The 19169-nt window shown below is 45.3% G+C and overlaps 1 protein-coding gene across 5 annotated transcripts; it reads right to left on the bottom strand.

Annotated features, from left to right (window-relative positions):
- On the bottom strand, positions 1-19145 carry tle3a (TLE family member 3, transcriptional corepressor a). Of its 5 annotated transcripts, none has more exons than XM_040025857.1 (21): positions 17973-19145; positions 17210-17398; positions 16548-16648; positions 16249-16312; positions 14865-14909; positions 10636-10698; positions 10298-10402; positions 6998-7202; positions 6587-6594; positions 4934-5056; positions 4688-4738; positions 4457-4609; positions 3857-3989; positions 3572-3744; positions 3371-3444; positions 3033-3282; positions 2543-2790; positions 2300-2447; positions 2055-2205; positions 1776-1852; positions 1-1384 (listed from the first exon to the last, which is right to left on the bottom strand). In XM_040025857.1, exons 2-21 carry the CDS (start codon positions 17231-17233, stop codon positions 1277-1279), a joined length of 2304 nt encoding a protein of 767 aa, XP_039881791.1. In that variant the 5' UTR covers positions 17234-17398; positions 17973-19145; the 3' UTR covers positions 1-1276. The 5 variants fall into 5 exon arrangements, with proteins under 5 accessions (XP_039881791.1, XP_039881792.1, XP_039881793.1 ...); XM_040025858.1 differs by having other exon boundaries at positions 3572-3747; positions 10328-10402; XM_040025859.1 differs by having other exon boundaries at positions 10328-10402.
- Positions 19146-19169: the final 24 nt, after the last annotated feature.

Genomic DNA, 19169 nt, shown 5'->3' with positions numbered 1-19169 from the left:
TAAATTTTATATAAAACAGTTTATTGATTTATCAACAACTGTCAGCTGTACAGTCCTTATGGATGATGCCACATGTATGCTACACAGTCTTAACTTGTGTTTATGATGAGACCATTCCCGTCTATGAGAAGATTGTAGTGAATATTATGAAATACTGAAGAAAGCAAAGAATACACCCAAAATGTCGAACGTGGTAATGGCGTTGCCTGCGTCCTTTATGAGTAACCAAGTCTTGCGTATCAGTCACAGGCTCGCAAACACAAGCGGCAATAACGATCTCTAATAGACTGATGGCTAAACTTTGCAGAGTGGAGCAAAGTTTTCATACAGTGGTTGAGTCAACAGAGTGAGCTCAAGTCACAGCTGCTTCTCTGTAAAACCCATCAATCCGACAGTTGATATAAATCCATTTTGATGTTATAGACAGGAGCCAGGGTTCAGTGAAAGGTCTTCATTTCAAAGCTGAAATTCTGCTGATCAGGGTCAAAAGGGTAAACATAACTGGAAACCATGATTTTTTTCCTCCCTACAGAAAAAAAAGCCTTTCCAGAATTCTCGACTGCAAAAATCCATGGGACAAATGTCTGTGATACAGCAAATAGCGAAGAAAAAAAAAAAGCCTTTGTCAGGGAGAAAAAAAAAAAAATACAAATTAGATTTCCGAAAAGGTCATTTTGGACAAGGAACATGAAAAAAAAAAAAAAAAAAAAAGCCGAGGAGGGGGAAAAAAACTGAAATAGAATATCCTCTTACAAAGTCCTAATCTAATTTCCATCCCCGGAGGGGACAGAAAATCACGGAGAGAACAAGAAAGAACCATCACAAGCGTAACTGGACACCAAAATATAAATCTATAAAAGGCCTTTTATTACTCCATTATGTACACTTTTCACAGGACCTCCAAGGAGAAGCTCCAGAGCGAAGCGCCGCTTCTACTTGTGTCATGGAACTTTATCTCCACATTAAAAAGGACGAATAAAAAAAGAAATATCCAACAAACAGAAACAGCAAGACATTATTTTCTTCTCGGTGCCTTGGGAAACTGCACTCGCTGTACAAGTGTTAGTTGTATGAGTGAGGAAGGGCAGAGCCGAAGGACACAGCATCCAGTGCCACAATAACACCACCATCCATTTTCGTCTGGCACTGCCAAACTTCCTGCCCATCCACCTTGGAGCTGCAGGCAACATCCATGCTGTCTGTGTGAGGGAAGGAGGATGGAGGAAGTGTCTACTGTTCCTGAGCATGAGCATGCTCCGATCCAAAGCAGTCTCTTCTAATAGATCACTTCATACACAGTGGCCTTCTTGTCACCAGAGCCTGTCACAATGTACTTGTCGTCTGCAGAAATGTCACAGCTCAGGACAGATGAGGACTCCTTGGACTGTTTAAAGAAAAACACACACACACACACACACACACACACACACACACACACACACACACACACACACACACACACACACACACACACACACACACACACACACACACACACACACACAAAACACTTTAATCTTGGAGGCAGTTAAACTTAAATGTTGCTGAGTAAGTTAAGTGGTGAAAATTAGCTGACTTCAAGGCAAGATTAGATTGCACTGACATCAACTTCTGGCCTGACGGGCCTCAAAAAGGCGTCTTTGTCAGGTCAATAATTCAGGTTCAGTTTTCACTGATAGGATAGTCCTGTCAGACAGCGGTCGTTTTGCCCTTCCTCTTAGAGATCTGTGTGTACGTTTGGCCTGGCTACAGACAGAGTCCATTGATCTGCATACCTGGAATATGCTGGCGCCATAAGGAGTCCTCCAAGCATTCAACAGATTGTCCTTCCCGGTGCTTACGAACCATTTACCTGCAAAGACAACAAAAGTGCCATCAGGACACTTTTCACTAACAAGTAGTAGGAAAAGTACCTACAAATGAAGAGTAGCCTTGAGATGACAACAAGCATTTACGCTATTTTAAAAAAGGCACTAATAAGGACAGGCAAAGGGCTCTTCACAGTTAAATACGGTCAGCTTTATCTGATGCTCTTTTTGTGTTTGTGTTCATACCGCAGTAGGCAAACTTGAGGGAAAGGACACAGCTTTCGTGCAGGTGGAGCTGATACTTGTCAGGCTTTGAATGGTGGAGCACTTCCACGTTGCTGCTCTCCATTCCCACAGCAAGCCACTCGCCAGTCGGACAGTAGCCCAAAGAAAAGATCTGGAGATCAAACAGGACAATAATTACAGACAGTTCTTCGGCCGAAAGGAAAACAGACTCCAGGTCTGGCCCCTTGCATTATGCAGCGTTGTACCTGTGAAGTGAAGTCGTGCTGCTGCAGCTGTCGACCCTCTCTCAAATCCCAGGAGCGAACAGTGTTATCGAGACCACCTGTCCACAGCTTAGTGCCATCATGGGATATGTCAATACAGCTAGCACCATCCGTATGACCTTGAAACTGCCTAAAATCAAAATCGGAAGGCATACAGACAGTTATTGACATTATCTTTTAAATTGACTCAAGCCCACATACTGGAAATAAAGTTTTGTTTCCGACCTAACGAGAGTCTGGTTATGCAGGTCCCAAACGGCAATGTTTCCATCACTGCAGCACGAGAAGCAGACTTTGGCGTCAGGGCTGATGGCCAAGGCGTAGCACGCCGGGGCTGAGGAGGTGAGCTCAGCTTTGATCCGCGGTGTCTGGGAGGCCAGATCCCAGATGGTCAGTGTGCTGGCCTCGCCTCCGACAATCAATGTGCGACCGTCAGGCAGTAGCTTACAGGAGCGGATGTAGTTATCCCTGTTCTGTTGCACCGAGGACAAAGCAAATCAATACATGTTCAAGGCAGTGGAGCTAGGGAGAGCTTTAGAAACAAACAAATCATGGGCGGAGGATAAAAAACGTCCTGTCATAACAAATAAACCAAAGATTGAACCTCAAACCTAATCTGAACTATGTGAATAAGTGTTTGGCTTGTTAATTTTTTTCTAGTGTTGAATGAAATAACATGTGTGTAAACATTAAGAAAAACTGATGAGGTCCTCACCAAACAGTCCAGCTGGGACACGGGGCTCTTGCTGCCTGGTTGGCTCATGTCCCAGATTTTGACACAGCCTTTGCCACCAGTGTAAACATGACGTGTGGGGTTGCTAATGGTGACAGCACAGACCACCTCGCCATGGCTCAGTGTGTTGATCTGACGGGCGTGGCGTGGAATACCGGGACCAATGAGGGCGTCGGGTGGGAAGGGCACAGGCTGCATTTGACCATCTGCGCTGACATGGAAGGAGTACGCTCTGAAGGAAAAGACACGTGCCTGTCAGTATTTGATATCAGCTGTGTTACAAAAAAATTGATCTGCAACATATCCAGGGAGACACTTACGGTTTTCCGCCAGAAATAGATGTGAGGCTGGCTGGGAGGCCCGGGGCTCTCATGTGGGTGTGAGGATCAAACCCCTAAAAGATGATATGGGAATGTTTGACTAACATACTCAACTGTTATCAGAGTAAAATCCCTCATTGCATTCTGTACATGACTTTTAGATGATCCAAAACTACAGAAAAGGATAGGGAAAGCCTTTACCATGGGAGTGCGTCCATAGGCTGCTGCTGCTGCAGCGCTCATCTGAGGGGAGATGTGCAGACCAGCATACACCCCAGGGCTAGTCAGGCCTCCGTTTATTTCATGATGGCCCATCATAGCAAAGGGGGTAGGATAGGACCCTGCAATGGATAGAGGTGTGCGCAAAGCTGGGGCTGCTGTAGACAAAGACAGGAGATGGAGATCGGTTTGTGGCCTAACAGTTTTGCAAAGAATGGAAAAAAAAGATCATCTCAGTTTCTGTAAAGTGAAGAGAATGGTACCAACCGAGAGCTTCCATGCCTGGTGGCTTGCCCAGGATGGGTCTGAGCCCAGGAGTGGAGCTGGTGCCAGGGGTGGGGGCATCGTTTCGGGGGGTGGGGGTGTTGGATTTGAGACCAGGCGTGGAGGATTTGTCATTCTGTCAAGGGAACGAGAGAGCAAGCACAATCACAATCCCGGAAACCAGGCACTGTGCAGACTGACAATTTGAAAGCAAACTGAACTTAATCCAATCTAATTCTGACAACCCTCATAGTCCTGCAGAGCCATAAACTGCTATTTATTCTAAAACCTATTATGGTCACAATGGAGATGGGGACGTTTTTATCCCCTTACTGCTTTGGCTTTAATCTTTTAGTGAGGCAGAGGGAAAAATCCTGGAATAGTTAAATACATTGAGCTATTAACAGAGAAGACCTGACTGATCCTGATGCGGGACAATATTATCCCTGACGTTTAGTCATGCACTTAAAGCACAGACAGCCACTGCTAATCCACTGCAGAAAACGTCCTAGATCTATTTGCACATGTCCCTTTGGTCTCTCGGCAATTGTCATTTAAAACCCTTTCTGTCCCAGTTTGTCCACAACTCTTTTGATGTCTTACATGACTGAGCTCCTTAGCCTTGGAGGAAGGGGTGCTTCCAGATGATGCCACTGATGCGGGGCTGTTGGGTGTGTCTTTCTTTGGGGGGCGGGGCTTGTCAATACCATTTTCAGGTGGTGAGTGGGCTGGGCTTGCCCTTGGAGTGGCAGGATCCTGGAGAAACACACCAGTAATATTTACATAACAGCAACGTCACATCAATGTGCTACGAACAATTGCTCTGCAGCTCACCTCATTGGACACATCGACCACCAAGTCGTCGCTTTTCTCTCCGTCACTGTCCTGTAACAATAATTAGTAATCATTTAACTTAACACACACAGATGGGGAAAAATTAAAGCAGACTCCAGGATGTTGTTCTCTGGTCTAAACTTCATTAGTTTTTTAAATTAAATTGTGAACCTAAAGCAATTTTTTTAAGTCACCATTCATAAGCATATTTCCCCGACATGCTGAACTACTCCTTCAGGGACTTACATATCTACTCATGCTGTCCTTCTCCTCCACTTTGCGTTTCTTAGAATCCAAGCTGTAGTCTGAGGAGCTGCGATGCTTCTCACTGGCTGTGCGTAAGCTTTCTGATGGGGATATTGAGTTATTCTGCAAAAGGGGAAAAACCAAACACGCTTTATTACCATTTTGTCTTCCTTCTGTAAGAGAGCGCAGCAAGTCACTCATCCATTACAAATTCACAGAGAACACACTGTGCCAATCCAAACACTAAAAATGCCTTATTCACACAATGATGGATACGGCGGACTCTTAAAATGCAGCTGTAGGCCAGCTCCAAACAGTACCCTGACACCAGCCAAGCCCAATCTCGCACACAAGCCTGTCCCTGGCCACACAACAGAATGGGCTGTTATCTGAACTGAATGGAGGAGGGCTTGTTTTCCGAGCTGGGCTCCCTCCTCCTCATAACTGGACAACAAACAGCCTCACAGGGACATGAGCAGTGTGTTGTAGCTGAACAGAGGGCCTTTTCTCCGGAGTCAGTCAGGCTGAGCGTGAGAGAGAGATAGAGATGGGAGGAGAGAAAAACGAAAGTAAAGCGAGAGAGAGGGGGGAGAGAACCTATATGTTTTGGGTGCTGGGCATTGATTGCCGTAGTGCGCTTGGGCACCATGTCAGCTGAGGCTTTGAGCTCAGATAAAGAAAGAGAATCTATATCCTGCCAGTGGGCAAGGCAGCGTGGGACTGACTGGTGCTTCTTCATGGAGCCTGCCCACACAAGCTGGGACAGCTCACTCTAAACGCCAAAAGAATGGGAGGCTTTAGGCAGGTGTCCAGCAGCTTTCACAGGAGTTTGCCACTTGCCTGTAAACTGCCAAGTTCTCCCGATTCTCTCTGTCCCTCATCTGAGGACCAAAGCGAAAACATGGACTAAGTCAGCGGCGACTCAGAGAAGTGAACAATGGCTGATGGACTAGCAGTCTGGGCAAAAAGCCACTGTCTGCATAATGGCTGACCTTTAAAGAGATGCTTAGCGTGACTCATTAACCAAAGTCACCATTCTACTATCAGATGACCAGGGACGAGAGCACAGAAACAAAACAGGCCCGCTAATCGCCCCAGGACTTCCATTTCTTCAGACATGACTGCACCCATTCAGCTGGCCCGGCCTACAGAAACACAATCTCACAGGCCCATCACAAGCCATCATAGATCGCAGCATTTCAAATATAACGCTTTAGCAGGCCCAGCCAGACGAGGTGGAGAAGAAGAAAAAAAAGAAAAGAAAAACAAAACAACACTCCATTTGTGTTCATAAATATTCATCACTTGCCAAGAAGAAGAAAGAGAGAGAGAGCTGGTAAACAAGGGAGACAGTAGAAGGGATCAAATAAATCCTTTAAGAAGGGGAAGTCCAAGCCCTTCTTTAATTGTGATGAAATTACAAGGCTTCTAATCTCTCTCACATGATACCAGTCATTTCCCCTTCTGGATTAAACACACACGATTTATATTCCAGACCTCATTTTCCATTAATCATTTTATTGAACTCAGATTACACCGCATGAAATCAGTATATGCATGCACTGATGGAAGAGCTCTACTTGACACTTGCAGCGCAGATGAAAATGTGATGAATTACAAAAAAGCAAAACGAGTGCGGCTCGGGAAACTTACCGTGCTCTCTGTGTCGCAGACATCACGGTGGCGGCCGAGGTAAAGATGAAACCAAGCGGAGCAAAGAGAAAAACAAGTCACTTAGCACATCATAACAGATGCTTCTAGCCGAATGTGTGACAATCAACTGCAGGGCACAAGGCCCCTCTTATCGGCGTGTATTGGAGCTGCTGAATAGCTTATGCAGTCATGGGCTGGGAATGTACCAGCTCATTACCCAGACAGAATGTGAACAGACAGGATGTGCTCCTCACCTAAGGACCCTATGATTGTGAGAGTGAGAAGCACTCCGCACTAAATTGGTTTATGTCAGTTTAACATCTTTTCAGAACTGCTAAAATTAATATGCCTTTAGATTCTTGCAAATAATAACTAGCTAACAAAGCTATGGGGCCGAGCTCTTCTTCTCACCTCGGTGTTCGAGATCGTGGTGGTTCTTTTCATCCTTTACTGGGAGGTGGGCTTGGCTCCCCAGAGCTCCTAGCGCCAGCAGCCCTGATCCGGAGCCCGTCACAGGGGGGATGCCAGGGGGCTGCAGGCCCGAGGGGTGAGGCGGCAACTGGACTGGAGGCCCATGGGCAGCATGGGAGAGGTGCTGTGCCTGGAGCTGCTGCTGCTGTAAGGTGACAGGGAGATAGACAGACAGACAACAAATGGGTTGGAGGGAAAGGGCGAGGAGAAACCACCAACTAAGCACGAGGCTAAACCCCAGATGATATTAGCACATTCACACGTCTATTACTGTCAGGAACACACAGCAATCCCCCTCAGTGCTATTTCCATACCAGGCCAGGGTGGCATAAGCCCTAGATCTGTGCTGAGGCGAGTAAAACCTATAACTGACTGACCGCTCTCAGCATGTGTAACACACGAGGTGCTCAAGTTATCTAAATAACCCACTAATCGCAGTGTATTATTGAAAACAACTGAAATATTTTTCATTCTACTTTATCCAAAAAGAAAAAAAGTCTGCTCCAGCCACATCTTAAAAGAGAAAATCATTATGCTTAAAGGTAAACTGGCACATATTCTACTGCAACAACACAACTCCTGTGCCTCTGTGATTTAAGCGATCAGAATACAAAACTCTGTGGAAATCTGTCTGTGGGCTAAACAATACCCGCTTTTCAAACACATCCAGTGTCTGTTTACTGATCTCATAGTCACATTTCTGGATTGACGGAACATGAATCATTTGCGCACCCAAACTTTAAGAGACTGCGGGAACACAGAGTGCTAGAAGCTGGCACGCCTTCCCTCTCACTCTGAGTCTTTGAGTGTGTTTCTGAGTGTGTGTCTGGAAGGCTGCTGCGGGAGCGAGGACCAGGGGTCCCATGCTGGCACTCAGTCAACCCTCCAATACTCAGCATCAATATTTGAAAGGCACAGGGAAATAGATGGGAGTTAAAAGGCACTCAGCATGGAAGTAAGCAGTTTAAAGCAAGGTTAAATAATACTTAGCTGAGACACCAATAAAAACATCAGCAATTTATTACCCGTATACGAGCCAGCTGAATAATTCAGATGCTGTTACAGCACACTCCTCTCTCTTTTTACAAGACGGATTTCAATCAGTGGCCATTTATGGCCATTTCAGGAATATTAGAATCTTTGTAATGACCAGGGAGGTAGTGCGACGCATAGAAGACGGTGGTGGGCAGGCCTAACACATAATTAAAAATACATTAACTCAGCAGGAACTCCTAAATTCTGTAGCAGGAATACAAAATACTTAGTGCTTAAATATGTCCTTAGAAATATAATCCACATTGTTCTTTTGTTTTTCTGTTGTAGAAGTAGAGAGGACTAGCATGACTAATAGCTAACTTTTTAACTTGCAACCTTGTGCTTTGTTACATGGGGCAGATGTCAATCCAATTACAAAATGTACCCAAGACAGACACAGCTCTCTCTCTCTCTCTCTCTCTCTGTGTCTGTCCGGGAGCCTAAGAGAGCGAGTGTGTTATAATATTGTGTCCATGAGGGAAATTAAGGAGCCAGTTCATTGGCAGGGGAGAGCCATCCTTGCTCATTGTGTTTAATGAGGCACTGATGGGTAATAAGCATGGCTGATCAGCAACAGCCCTCATTACAGGGGCCATAAATGAAGACAATAATAAAGAAAGAAAGGAGTCTGGCCTATTTTCTCTAATTTAATATTCTAAGATAAAGACCTACTCTTTGCTCCTTTTTCCTCTAACTGAGTGTAGTTTAAAATGCCTTGTTTATGACGCGGATATTTTGGGTATTTTCTAATCTGCCAGAAAACGCTGCTTGTCAGGTTCATCTCAACACATGCAGCTGCCCCAGTTTCATTCTGTTAATGGCCCTCAGCTCCATCAATAAGACATGCAGCTGGCTCCTGGATGCTTCCTGTCTACCTGGCACGCTCTTTCACCTTGCTTTACAAAATACATGAGGATTTTGGCATGCCTACAGAGCTTCTTCTTAATGAATAACTAATGGCAAGGTATTCGTAAAACATACAGTGGTTACATTTCCTCCTCCTCTGACGTGAGCGACCTGAGTGACCCGGGTGGGAGCCTTACTGTTTCATAAAAACTGTCCTGGTTCCCACAAAAGACCACAAACTAAAACTCTGAGCTTGTCAGATAGCTCATAAAATGTTTTCTTAATGCTTTGAAAGCCCAACAAGGCACAGTCAGATGATGAAAAATACAAATTCAAATGTACAACATCCTAGTACTGTGATGCTCCAAATGTGAAAATCATATAGAACACAAAAAACCCCACTAGTGAAATCTCCTATTCTTAGGAACTACTGCAGCAGCTGCTCTTCCAAAAACTGTAATAAAGCATCCGTTTCAGTCCAACAGAGGAGTAACAAACAGTTTTCCATCACCTCAAGACACCCACTCAGGCAAATTCTAGGGAGCAATTATCCAGGAACAAAAGGTCACCAAGGGGGTTATTAATTGAATTCCAATATGTGCTTCCAGTCATCAAGTGAGCCTTTAGGCTAGTCTTCTGTGCATGCCGGAGAGTCTACAGTAGTCACAAGATCACAGACAGTTTGAGCTTTCTATCGCAGGTGAAACCAATCACTTTCATTATAGCACGCCAGGGTCAGCACAGCTGATCAATGAGGAGCAGATGGCGTTTGGAAGCCACGATGAATGCAGCGGATTATAGCTCGCTGCCGTGGCGTGAAAAGAACTGTGCAGCGAAGCCGTGGTGGCTGACGACTGTCTATGCTGTCTCAGTTAGCTTGCAGTGCTGGCTGTGTTTAGTTCACCCTCAGCCTTTTAATTCCCACAGCAATCCAGGTCAACTGTGAGAGATGAGGCTCCTCATTAAAACCTTAGCCAATTAAAGCAATACGAGCTGCGAAGGGGGATCTCGAGAGCTCTCAGGCTCGCATTTATCAACACACAACAAGGCATTGAAGATGCCACCGAGGCCAAAGCTAAAGCAATGCATGAGTCTTTTTTTGGTTTGTTTTTGGGGTGTAGTTGCCAATATTAATAGTTTAGTTTGAATTTAATAGTGAAAAATAAGTCATGAAATGAAAAAAAAAAAAATAGTGATGACACATTTGATTTAAAAAGAGGCAAATCTGCACTATAAGTGTAGCAAGTGGTGTATTACAATGTGTTCACTCAACAGTTCAGACTACTCGGTATATGAATTTGATGTGAAGGTTTGCCCCTACCCAAGGTCAAATAAAGGAATAAAAGGGGGTATACACACGGTGAGAGGCAGATTGGGAAGTCCACGTACCCCGATGATGGCATTCAGCTCAGTCATAGTCACCTGCTTAGCCCTCTCTACTGCCTGAGCAACCTGCTGTTGGTGCTGTGGACAGACATTTGCAAAAGATTATTTATCACACATCCACACTTGCTCATCTATGAATTTCACAGTTTTTTTCCAAAGCAACACTAGAATTATAAAGGTGAAATAAAATGCTCTTAACCACAATTATTCCCAAATGCAAGGAGTATTATCTTAAGGGTACAGGCAACAATAAGTGGCGTTGCTTTAGTAGTAAACTGTGACACCATTTGGAAACCGGGCTCAAAACTCACCTCTTGTGACAGGAAAGGCATAATTTGAGCTAAAATTGCGTTGAGCCGTTTGGCAATCTCCGTCTGGAAAACAAAGAAAGGGGAGCAAAATGAGACGGTAAAGTATGAAAGAGACAGTGACTTCATATAACCCCGCCTTTAATGTTTACACCGATTAAGTCAATTACTGCGGCAATCAGAACTGCTTGACTCAACATCCTCTAAACAGCGTGATATTGACATTTGAAATATTTAAAACATTAGGAGAGCCCAGGGGGATGGAGCACAGCTGTGCTAAGAGTGCACTCCATGCTAAACGGATATGAGCAGGCAGAGTGCTGCTGTGTTGAGAGGATCCTCTCTCACTCTGCCCTTCTTCCCCTCATCTGCGAATGTGCTGTCCTGCAGTTAACCTCAGAGTTAAACCACACAACCACACCCCAGGAAGGAAGGCCTACTAACTACAGCGCATTGTTTACTTACATGTAACGGTGTGGGGAATTTACATTAACAATTAGGACTGCAGAGAATGCAAAGACAAACAGTAATAACATTGTAGGGGAGACACCTTCAATCAATACCATTAAGCAAGCAGCCTGTGTCGTAAGTGGCGTATGCTAAAGCTACAGCTTTAGCCCAAGCCGTTTCTCACTGCAATCAAGCACCCAGCCCACCAACCTCATAGCCTCCCAACATCCACGACGCCCTGCCTCCATTCTTCTGCTTGTCTACCAACTGCCATGGCAACGGCTGCAGCCCTATCTTGCTGGGATCATTATGCAAATGGAACCTCTGCTTGACCGTAACAGGCTTTAAAATCATATTACGTGCTTGGAGGCAGGTCATTAAATTGAATTTTCAGCCTGTCGATCACATGAACGTACCAAATGAATGGTGGATAAAAAGAGCAGTAGGAGGAGGTGTGTGGGGAAAGAACGGGGGCGGGGGGCTATGCTCCACGCCCCCCACCCCCTCCAGTCTCCTGTAAAAACACTGCACAGCCGGCCTGCTCTGCCTCTCTTCCTCCTTCCAGGGAAAGGAGATGAGACTTTCAGGTTCAAGCTCTGCACTGGGAGCAGAAAAATAACAGTGCCAAAGCTACATCATCTTTGGAATTTATGAGCCGCAGTTCAACCCAGGGCCACTGCAGAACACAAACACATCACAGGGATTTTCTCTGATTTTTCATTTGGAGCAGCAGCACACACAATGTACTTTGCAGACCGCTAGCTTATTTATTACACATGGCAGAAATGCCAGGCAGTTTTGGCAGCCAGACATATTACCTCTAAGCAGAGCCAGAGAGATTGGAGAGTAATGTCCAACAGAACGAGACCTGCTGACCCAAGCTGCAACATGGATAGCCACTTAGCCAGTCAAGCCAGCAGGACAACCAACAACAAGCTGAAGATGCAATATCAGATGAAGCCGCGGATCAGATGCAATAATGCCAAACAAATATATGGCAGCATGTGTCACAGGAAGTACAATAGTCCAAAAGATAACAATGACTATAACTTGATTATTACCCGCAGACAAAAAAAAGAAAAAGAAAAAAAAAGAAAGAGACTGAACCGCGGTCCCCTTTGGCACACAATAAATGTGACCTACAGGTAATAAAGATAAATGTTTTACGAGCGCTGGTATTAATGCAACGCAGTAAGTGTTCTAGAAAGAGCTGAAGGAGCCCCACAGAAATGGTCGAAAAGCGACAGGACCCGTATAATCCATGTTTGTTCAGATAAGCCATGTAAATAGCAGTCGGACATTTGACAGGATTTGCAGAAAGGCCTTGAGCGCACGGCCCATTCCTCTGTAGCTTAGTGTCATGGTGACAGCTGGCTGGGAAAGGTCAGGAGGTGGCTGATCCACTCTGCCCTAAACAACTGGCAGTCTCTACACTCTCACAGCACAACATGCAAATACACGGAAAAGGCAACAACTCAACTCGCCACTGCTGTCAAAATAGATACGGTGCAGAGCTGGGAGGATTTCTTTTTTTTCCCCCTGCCGGCAGATAAAAATTGGGCTGTTGTCACTTTAAGCAGATGACAGCTTGGCCCTTGAGAGGCTGGCTTTGCACTGCCGCTACACAATTACAGGTACTCGGACCTGTGTAGCACCACTTTAAGAGCACTCTCGGGCTGGCTTGTCAATGGTGTGCAGAGAGGTATTCGCCTGTTGCTATCAGCAATGGGAAAATGGACTCGAGACACTGATGAGTATTAAATGTAGAGCGAAAACAAGTGGTGGCTCTGGTCACATGATCCATCTATAAACAATACTTGACTAGTCACATTTAGAGGCTCTGCAATTTTGACAGCGTTGCCTCATGTCAGGTTTTCAGAGTAAGAAGAAAAACATCAGAGTTTGTTTAAGCCAAAAAATGATGCTTCCACTAAACCAGTCTTTGATAAAGAAGTGTAGTGAGTCCAGAATTAGTTTCTACGTAATTGGCATTTAAAGTTATTGGTATTGATTTGAAAAATGCTGAAAAGCTGCATAAATGAATACGTGAGTCACTACTGTGATTAGTCTTGTCAGCTGCAGCAGTCGAGCTGTGTTTTTTTCTAAACAAAGCATGACACAATCTAAAAAACAATAAACTTATTCTAACAAAAACAACATAAGAACATAACCGTCGTTGTTACGCCACATCTTAAAGTACAGTCAAGTAACTTTTCTGCTTATGTAAGTGAAACTGACACCCAACAGTTCACACCCTGAAATTATTACACTGCAGTCCAGTCCCACATGACAGATTGGGGATATGGAAGTACTGATGGCTTGGAGAGCCACAGTTCCTCCAACCACTTTTCACTGCACGCCTCTTTTGTATGAAGACTGCAGACAGCCTGTTGGCTGACCAAGTTTGCTTTGGCGCTCGCCACGGCAGATACTTTGCTACTTAGCAAATGATTCCTGCAGACATGGCTGCGTTACGGCCGTAGGTAACGACCTAATCTGATTGAATCTTAGCACCATACAAGCCCCAAACCCCATGCAGCTCTTGGAAAACAAGCACCATATGAAGATAATTACCAGCTGACATCATGCAGCAGAAATTAGCAGTTTGCATCGACAAACTGACATGGCTGATAGAGAGGGATCAGATAACACCACCAACGTCAGTCTAAGTTTTGCCCGTGTACACATTCTGAAATGTGAATTATGTCCCTGCACAGTAATGAAAAAGGCACAGTTAGAGGAATGAATTTCCTCACCATGGAATAAATCTCCTGGCAGGAAAATAATATGCCTGTGTGCATCCAATAATCCATCCCAACCCTGCCTGTTAACCGCTCCCCATCTTCTCCTCCTCCCCTGCCTGAGCTGTAAGCTGGGGGAGCTGCATGGACGGGGCCCACACTGTTTGCTCACAAACACGCTGTTCAGCAGGTTAGGGCCCCACTGATGAATTATTCAAGCGCTTCCATCAGCTCTGTTGAGGTTCCTGATAAAAGTCAGGCGCTAAAATGGATCAGTCGATTAACCTGTTTACACAGAGCTGGGCTGTTGCCCCGCCTCCAGCTCTATTCTCCAACTTGTCTCCTGATCCCATCCCCCCCACCTCTCTCCTCTGGTTGGCGATAAGTGCCTGACAGAAGCTATCAGAAGGGCCTGAGCCCTGACAGACATGTGGAAGTGTGACACACAGCACAGACACTGATGGATTGCCCTAACACGCCAACCCACCGTGTCGCCAACGCTGTCATTATAACCAAGCCAGGCAGTCGCAGGGGGGCGCGGGAACATAGACAATGAAATGTCACTCATTCACACAATCTCTATCACTTCAGTGCGATTTATCTGCGGAGACATACAAGATAGGATCTTCTGATAAAGATAAGACCACAATGAAGTGACTAAAGGACTTTTGCTCTGCTGGTGTAATTACTTTATCCTGAAAAAAAAGAAATACTGACCTATCAGAGGGCCTCTCTTTTTAATCATTAAGTCAAAAGGCTAAGCCTGCCAAAGTCTACCTTTAATCTTATCAGAAAGCTGAGTCAAATCCCGGATGCACAGCATATGCAAATTTCCAATAACGGCTCACAGCACTTGTACAAGCTGTGGCAGAAGTTTGGGGTTGTGTTGTTGTTTGTGTGCAGTGGATCTGCCTGTTTTCAGACCATTACTGATGCTCAGTTCAGCTCACAGCCTGTAAGTGGCTCTGCCTGAATCTGACATCCCCTGACACCGTGGAAAACCAATGAGCTGAAAAATATGAGCAGCACTGTGATACGTACCTGCTTGTGCATCTCAATGTTCAGCCCGTAGGACATCTCGTAATACTGAAACGAAAGCAGGGATTTAATTGTGGTTAGTGACGTCAGCGCAGTTACAAGATCTGATGATATTTATTACGTGTAACAACAGGCGAGTGTTTTTGCGCTCTACACTCATGAGACTGGCGTAACCTCAATGTAATTACCGCTGCGCAGATTACATCACGGTCAGGGTTTGAACACTATAACGCCTATATAAAAAGTGTTTTTACAGGAAAAGGAGATACGTTATAAGATCAGATAACAAAAGGATTTCTTTGAGCAGCTCAGAGTGAATAGCCAATAAATCAATGCTTCGCTGTTTGCAGTGTGGGCAGAAAAGAGAGGGTTAGAGTTATTGATCAGCTTAAGCCCTCAGATCCCTGTGATGTTTGTTTACTTAGAGTAACGCGGTTGCTCAACACTTATTTCCAGCCAGGTCAGTCTGTCTGGCTGAAATGTAATCCGCCGAGCCCACAAGTGGCAGCCGGAGCAGAAATGGCTTTCCAGTCAGCGTCTATTTGATGAGGCCAATGCATTATTCAGTCCATTAGCTTCTTCGAAAATTACTCTCAAACAAGAGAGCCATTCTGTCTGAGATCAGAGCCCCACAGCCATGGCGTAACCTGACACCGAGCGCTGGCTGTGGGATACTTCCCAACATGTTTACCTAACCTCCTGCTTGTCAGGCCGACATGCTGTTTTCCTCTGAGCAAAAAAAAAAAAAAAAAAAAGTTTAATTTAAGGCTGCATGCATTGGTTTAAATAATTCCCGGTGTGTTTACCTGGGATAGCCTTCTTAGTGTGTCATGTCTGAGCTAATTTTTGCATCAGGGGCACACCTATGTTTTTCTAAAAGGCTGCTTTAAAAAAAAAAAAAAAAAAAAAAAAAGCAAGCTAATGATTAAGGTTTACAAAGAAGCTGAGTATAAAGGAGACTGCAGTGTGCTCCACGTCCTCCATTTTGTTTACTGTGGTGTATTTTCCCACACGCTGCTCTGGGCCTCCGCCCTCAGCTCACACCTAATTTATGGCCATGCATATGTCTGAGCGTGGAGTCTCCTAGGAGAATAATCAGATCAGCACACACAGAGGGCAACACTGCAGCCGACCCTTGGAGATCAGGGGCATGCTATAATGGAGCGGCAGCCCACTGCCGGCCGCCTGTCAGGAAGCGCTCCTCTGTAACAACCTGCTACATCAACCCCCACGGGGGGGCTTTCACAGGCCTGTACCTGCCACTCAGCCCGCCCTAACAACCACATAGGTGATCACAATAGCCCCGTCTCACTCCACCCCAACTAGATCTTCAACAAGCCGTGCAATCTGGAAACCATAATTGCTTTCAATTGTAACACAATCTTACCATGACATAGTGGCGCTGCATCTCTGTCTTCTCATTGGCCAGTTTGTCATACTCCACCTTAAGACTTAAAATAGGAGACCAGGTGTCATTTTCAAGCGTCTGTGGCACTTCAATCACTCAGTGACACTTAACCACTTAACAGAGATGTGCACAGGATAAAAACAGGGATGCTTTTTTTAAAAAAAGAAAAAAAACAAACATATATGCTCCTACAGAAGTCAACAGTCAAATATTAGCGTTAACCTCAAAATCCAATAGAGTAAATGTTGACACTGCCATTCTTTCAGTATAATCATTACCTGTGATACTGGGCTTGCAGGAATTGAAATTCATCTTTAATCCTGTCACAAGACTCTGCTACGGTGAATTTGAAGCCAGGCTGGCCAGGCTGATGTGGAGCCTGAAAAAGAAAAGTGGTTGTAAAAAAAAAAAAAAAAAAAAAAAAAGAGAGAGAGAGAAAGTTTTATTCTGCATTGTGACCTGCTAAGGAGAGCTGAACAGTTCACACATTTAGACTCAGGCTTTTAGGCTAACATCTCCTCTGCGGGAAGACATTACCACAAGGTGGGTCTGATTCACACCTCCAGGGGGTAATAACACATTAGCTTTCACACCAAATATGAAATGTAATTTCAAAAAAAGAAATTCAAATCACCACTACCACCACCTGTCTTCACGTTCAGACAGTCATATGCAAGTGTCTGGCTGAGTAAATATCTCCAGGCATACAAACAATCTGCATCCATTTAGTACTGACTGCATATTCCGATGAAGCATAAATGCACTGTAATGAAACCCATACAGAAATCTGATGACCTGCATTGAGAGCGGAAAACGCTTTGCAGGGCATGTTTCAGGAGAACGTGGGGGAGGACACGGCACAGGCAGGAACCATACACCAGCACCAGTGTTTTGTAATAAATATGCAATCTTCTCTAAGTATAGGTGAAGCGAGTCTTACCGGATGTCGGCCTTGTGGATACATCTTGAAATGTATCCTTTGTTTATCCCTCCAGTGTACAGGTCCTTTGGCAAAACGGGTGAAATTTGCTCACAGCCACACCAGTCTCAGCAGACAGGGCCGAGGGGAGTGAGGGAGGGGGGAGGCAGGGGATGAGGAGAGGGGGGGGGGAGGGAGGTCGTGAAAATCCTGTGTTGAGAAATGACGCGGTTTAATCTATAACCGTAAAAATAAAATAGAAAAAACACACAAATACACTTTACACTGTTTACCAATAAGTAAGTAGTCACCACAGCACACTAGTCCCAGTTACCGCAGCAGTTCGAGCCGAGTCAGAGAAGCAGCACAACAGTCGAGCGCTTCTGTCTTCTTGATGACCTTATTCGGTCAGTGGTCAGACTCGATATCCTAACAAATCTCAACGTGCAGTTTAACATGATGCCAACACGTAGACGGGGTTGGAGAAGCCACTTATCCGCCGTGCAATTTTAATGCTCAGATCCGTTTCGTTCTTTAATAAAAAATAATAATAATAAAAGAAAAAAAAAAAGAAAGAACGGAAACTGACTGCTGTTTGTGAAATGACCACCACCGCCCCCTCCCCCGGTCCGTAGGACGTCTACAGGCAGGCCACAAGCGACAGCCGCTGGCTTGCACCTACTGTTTGACTCCCGCTCAGAGTCGTGGAAGCGGGGTCGAGCGTACGCCCAAAAATTAGAAAAAAAAACTAAGAAAGAAATCAACAGCTCTTGTAAATACGTACCCGTGCGTGAGTCCGAAGCGTCCGTCCGACTTCTGCTCCCGAAGAAAATACTGAGCAGGCTATAATTCATGCGTTTAATCCCTCCTAATGTAAGCCTGGTGGACGCAGTTTTCGTCAAGCATCCTCTCTCCCTCGCTCTCTCCAGAACGCACCCAGCCAGGCTGGGAGAAAATTTTTTAGTGCGGTCGGGCTCGATTAAACTATACTTTATTCTTCAACCGCGAACCTCCGAGGAATGTGCGCCTTCTGCGGCTGGTTAATCCCACAAAGAAGAAGAAGAAAAAAATAAATAAATATGCTTCCAAAATCTGTCTTCCGACTCGAAGAGGTTGGAGATTCTTTAAAAGCGTAACATGGTACTCTCCACAATCTCGCGTTTCCCCCAGTTGTCCAGCTTACCCCGGTTGCCACACACAGGCAGCAGGGCTGAACTGCCGTGAAAGCGCCTATCTGTCCAATCGCATTACTCGGAAGGAATACGGCCACATCTGCCTATCGGAGAGCGACGGCCCCCACGTGGGGTGCAACGGTACATGACATCATCCCGCGGATCCACAAGGCATCATCCGTCCGTCCCACCGTGTACAACAGCAACAACAGTAGGCATTGATGTGCCGACGATGATATCCAAATTTGACAGAGACAGCACAAATTCCACATCCGCGCTTCATTAGGGTGTTTTCCTTTCCCCCCCCTCACTGTGTGTGCGCGCCTCCGACATAAGATGATGAATTTTTTTTTGAGGGGGTAAGACCACCAGCGGGACGGGGGAGGAGGAGGGGTGGGGGTGTACGGTGAATTTTTATCCCCACACTCAGAAAAACGGATGAGGGGAGTGCTTCTTGTAAAACGTGGTTACAAAATACGAAGAAATGCTAACACGAAATATACAAAGTAGCGGGCAAAACCAGAAATATCCGGGTTTAACCCCCCCTCCCTCTCGCCACCACTATCACCACCTCTTCCTACACGCACAGCGTGAAGGGCACAATATAATGACCAATCGATCGACGACACCCACCAAAATTGAAGCCACGGGAGCGTCTCGATATAATTTCTTGTAAGTGTTTCGAGATTCTTGAACAACATACCCGCTCGTCTACCTATCAGCATTTGGGTGATAGTTGCTCAGCGGGGGAAGAGGAGATGATTGCCTTTGTGTGATATGAACATCAGCCATGTCTGAGCGCTGCCTCT

Source organism: Simochromis diagramma, unplaced genomic scaffold (assembly GCF_900408965.1).
Source record: "Simochromis diagramma unplaced genomic scaffold, fSimDia1.1 OVJJ01000293.1, whole genome shotgun sequence".
NCBI lineage: Eukaryota > Metazoa > Chordata > Actinopteri > Cichliformes > Cichlidae > Simochromis > Simochromis diagramma.
Note: the sequence above shows the minus strand (reverse complement) of the source record. Positions and strands in the feature narration are given on the sequence as shown.

Bases quoted from the DNA above. Each gene is read 5' to 3' on its own strand.
- tle3a (XM_040025855.1), bottom strand. From the start codon at position 17,233: ATGTATCCACAAGGCCGACATCCG. The intron at 4,739-4,933 runs GTAAGTCCCTGA...TTATTGTTACAG, and splicing joins AGGACAGCATGAGTAGATAT to GACAGTGACGGAGAGAAAAG. The intron at 2,448-2,542 runs GTCGGAAACAAA...TTTTGATTTTAG, and splicing joins CATAACCAGACTCTCGTTAG to GCAGTTTCAAGGTCATACGG.